At 34.9% G+C, this 3,795-nt stretch overlaps 1 protein-coding gene across 2 annotated transcripts; it reads right to left on the reverse strand.

Annotated features, from left to right (window-relative positions):
- Positions 1-508: 508 nt before the first annotated feature.
- Positions 509-3,030, reverse strand: LOC137712230 (short-chain dehydrogenase TIC 32, chloroplastic-like). Of its 2 annotated transcripts, none has more exons than XM_088684460.1 (8): positions 2,925-3,030; positions 2,171-2,402; positions 1,929-2,008; positions 1,656-1,809; positions 1,477-1,555; positions 1,266-1,350; positions 945-991; positions 509-673 (listed from the first exon to the last, which is right to left on the reverse strand). In XM_088684460.1, exons 1-8 carry the CDS (start codon positions 3,028-3,030, stop codon positions 509-511), a joined length of 948 nt encoding a protein of 315 aa, XP_088540586.1. The 2 variants fall into 2 exon arrangements, with proteins under 2 accessions (XP_088540586.1, XP_088540585.1); XM_088684459.1 differs by having other exon boundaries at positions 1,656-1,833.
- Between the last annotated feature and the right edge of the window lie 765 nt (positions 3,031-3,795).

Genomic DNA, 3,795 nt, shown 5'->3' on the forward strand with positions numbered 1-3,795 from the left:
ATAATAGCTTTTATTACAAAAACAGATCATGTATAAGGACATTTTTTAACTTGTGACGTGGAAGGAAACTCGAAGCCAAATATTTAGTAATTTGTCATTTTTTTATCGGATGTCCCCCTTGTCATCTAGTTTATGGAATATACAATGGAAATTGTTATTGGTACTTCATAATTCACATTTGTTTTTCAAACTTTCTATATTTAGAAAGAAAAATATACTTGTGAGTACAAAATGAGATTTTTGAAGTGTCAATGACAATTTCTTATTACCATGAAGGAATAAGATAATATATATTAGTTTTCTAGGTCCTTTCATGTAGTTTATATACTCCAGTTTCTAGAACAACTGATTAAATTACAAATACAGTGCAAACGGGAACTTTAAAGTATGAGTCGTCCAACGTTTTATCACAGTTCAAAATTTGGCAATTGATTTCACTACACAAAAACTGGTCAATGGTAACGAAGCCACCACAACACGACGAACCAGCAAAGTCTAATACCCCTCATTATTTGGGATTGGTTAAAGTCAAACTAAAATCCCAGAGTTTTGCAGCCAAATCTGCATCTTTTGCCTGAGAGCTCGATTTGGCAATGTTACAGTCTACAAAGTATTCGCCGCTTACTCCCTGTACTTGTGGATGAAGTGCCACAAAGCATGTGGTTGCCGCACCCTACACGGCCATGTACAATGAGATTATTTAACCACATTGGCTATATAAAATGTCAGCGATACAAGATTCCGAACCCCCACGAACCAAACAAAGAAATTAACTGCATCATATTGTAGATCGCATTTCTAATAGAAGTGAGTCCGACTTATACTTTTGAATCTCACCTCTTCAATGATGTGGTCTACAAATATGATGCATGTGGCATTAGTCCCAAAAGTATAACAAAAGATTATATATAGGCACACTTTGTGGAAAGTATAGAAGTACATACCTGCGGAATAGTTTTACCGGTACATATACCGAACACGTTAAATAAACCTGTGTCAAGCCATTAAAAAATAGTCAGTTGATCAGTGGAAAACCAAACAGATACTCAGTGTCAACACAATAGATACTGAGGGAGGGAGAACCAAACAAGGGCCTGGATGCAATGCAAAATGTTCTTAGCAACTTAAGCTACAAATCATTTAGTTATGTACTCAAGAACTTTGGTTATGAGCTAATATGTAAAATGATGCATCATGTATCCATGAAGGTAACCCTCCCTTTGGAACAATATGACGCTGGTAAAGTACAAACGACGAATTCTTACACTGAAAAAAGCAATCATTGCGGGTAATTTTGGTGCCAATTGCTCCGGGATGAAGAGAATTAGCAGTTATCTCTACCCCTTCTTCCTGTTAAAAAATAAGTAACCATGCGAACCAAGAATTAGTGGAGATCAATAATAGCTGTATGAATACTTATATGTATAGATATATGCAGTGTATTGCACTGGGTGACCTAATTAAAATGCTCAATACCTTCATACGCCTTGTAAGCTCATTAGCATGCAAAACGTTAGCAAGCTTGGATTGTGCATAGGCGAAATATCTGTTGTAGCTGTGTAGTAGCAAACAAAGCGGTTGATTATTGACATATATTTATCCAAAACATACACCACAGAATGTTAAAAACGGAAATAAGTACGAAATCAGCATACCCAGCTGTATCATTAATTTTATCAAAACGAATTCCTTCACGGTATCCATATTGATGAAGAAGTGATGATACATTGACAATTCTCCCCTCTCTGTTGCTTTCTCGTGATGTACTTTTCATGGTCTCCAACAGAAGATTTGTGAGAAGAAAATGACCTGCACATTTTATGGTTCGAGCAAGTTGCCCAATGCATTGATAAAATTAAAGCAAATTGTACAAAACCGATCTGTTGGCTGACAGTTCAGAGTTGGAAGAAAGTTGTTAGGCAACTAACCTAAATGGTTAGTTGCAAACACCAGTTCTATGCTGTCTTGAGAGAGCTTGAATGGAGTTGCCCCTGCCCCTGCATTGTTACTTCCAACAAAGAAGAAAGTTTAATACTTAAGTCAGTGCGTTCGCGATGTGCAGATAGAATTCAAACTAATACGATCCAATAGGGTATATATCTCTAGCACAATACACACAAAGTGAAAGTATAAACTGAAGGAAAAAAATTAATAAGGTGGTTGCTCTTACATTAGGATATTGAGTGGAAGGCCGGAGGAATTATAATCTGATGAAAAATTTCTTACAGATGCCAATGAGCTGAGGTCTAACTGCCTGACATCAATTTTTGCGTTCGGAACTTCTTTAAGGATTGTTTCTTTGACGGTCGCCCCAGCATCCATGTTCCTTACTGCCATAACTACATGGAGACCGCGCAAGGCAAGAACACGCGCTGTCTCTGCGCCAATTCCACTTGAGGCTCCTGAAATTGAAGAGAGTTTAGACAATGAAATTCATACAACCTTATATATTACAGAGGAAGACATGATAATTTAGAACCAAAACTGAAGGATATAATATATCCCAGAAGAGACATCTCTATATTACACAAAAGAATTTATTATATAAGAACAAATTGATCATCCAAAAAACTAACAGAAGTACTTAAATAAATGTAAATTAAAATATAACCCATTCGAGCTCACCTTGGCATATATCACAGAATTAGTAAAATTAGTCAAAATCACCTTGTTCTATATCCTTTTTGTATTCTTACATGAGAAAAACCTTTATCACATAAAAGTAAGGTATTGAAGTTGAGTTCCACTTCTAAATCAATTGGCACATTTTACCGTGGAGTTTTCACAGGTTCCACTCCAAAATCAAATGGGTATTAGTGGAGTAGCCCAACTACTTAACAAAAAATCTGGAGTCCTTTAACTTTCCGGTAATTAGTACTTTACTTTATCACATGTATTATACGAAATTTAGAGTCAAGGATGACCTGTAACGATGGCAGTAAGGCCAGTTCCCTCAATCCCTTGAGTAACTTTCTCTGCCGTCGAAGAGGCGGAGAACCCAGATGCTCCTTTCCTGCTAAATATCCCCATTTAATTCTGCAGACGATTATGAAATTACAAAAATTACAACAAACTGAATGCTAAGAAAGTTAAGCTAACATAGTAGAGTTGTAATCTTAAGATATTGGCAACGAAAATAACTGCCAATTACGTGAGGACAACGGATATATTTGATTAATGGACATCCCTACTCCACCAAGTCGGCAACTGTTTTCTTGCTGTTGTTCCTATCCCATGTCTAACGTCGCAAAAGCTCTTGGCATTGTAACAAGAAACGACGTTGTGCCTAGGGCAAAATTTCCAAAATTTTGCAAAGTGTTCTGGACCTATTTTGATAAAAAAATTCAAAATATTCTGATTCTTTAAAGTTATTTACTAAATTTAATTTTTTAATTAATTTTGGTATTTTATTGTTAGTTTTGGATGCATGTTTTCTCGATTGTTTTATGTTAATCATACACATATATTAAAAACAATAAACATACTAGACTTACTAGTATACAACAAAATTAAATGGATTTATACATGAACTTAGTACTACGGTATAATACATGAACTTAAGACTACGGTATAATGATGTTCTTCATTAATGAGTGAGAGATCTTAGGTTTAATTACCCCTATTATGAGACTTAGCTCACTTCCCTACCTTTTAGTGTAGATAACATCGTAATGTATTAAAAAATATATTTATAAGGGCATATACCAAATATTAAGAATTGAACAATAAAAGCTATGAAAAAGTTCGAGAATATTGAAAAACTTGAAAAATATATGAAATTTTTAATTATGTTTC

The sequence above is a fragment of the Pyrus communis genome, chromosome 14 (genome assembly GCF_041283825.1).
Source record: "Pyrus communis isolate YQ-2024b chromosome 14, ASM4128382v1, whole genome shotgun sequence".
Taxonomy (NCBI): Eukaryota; Viridiplantae; Streptophyta; class Magnoliopsida; order Rosales; family Rosaceae; genus Pyrus; species Pyrus communis.

What these genes read in the sequence shown, in the direction of transcription:
- LOC137712230 (XM_088684459.1), bottom strand. Translation starts at nt 3,030, where the DNA reads ATGGGGATATTTAGCAGGAAAGGAGCATCTGGGTTCTCCGCCTCTTCG. An exon ending in CCTTACTGCCATCGTTACAG is followed by an intron (nt 2,403 to 2,924) that starts GTCATCCTTGAC and finishes CTTCAATTTCAG; the next exon opens with GAGCCTCAAGTGGAATTGGC. An exon ending in GTTTGCAACTAACCATTTAG is followed by an intron (nt 1,834 to 1,928) that starts GTTAGTTGCCTA and finishes GCATTGGGCAAC; the next exon opens with TTGCTCGAACCATAAAATGT.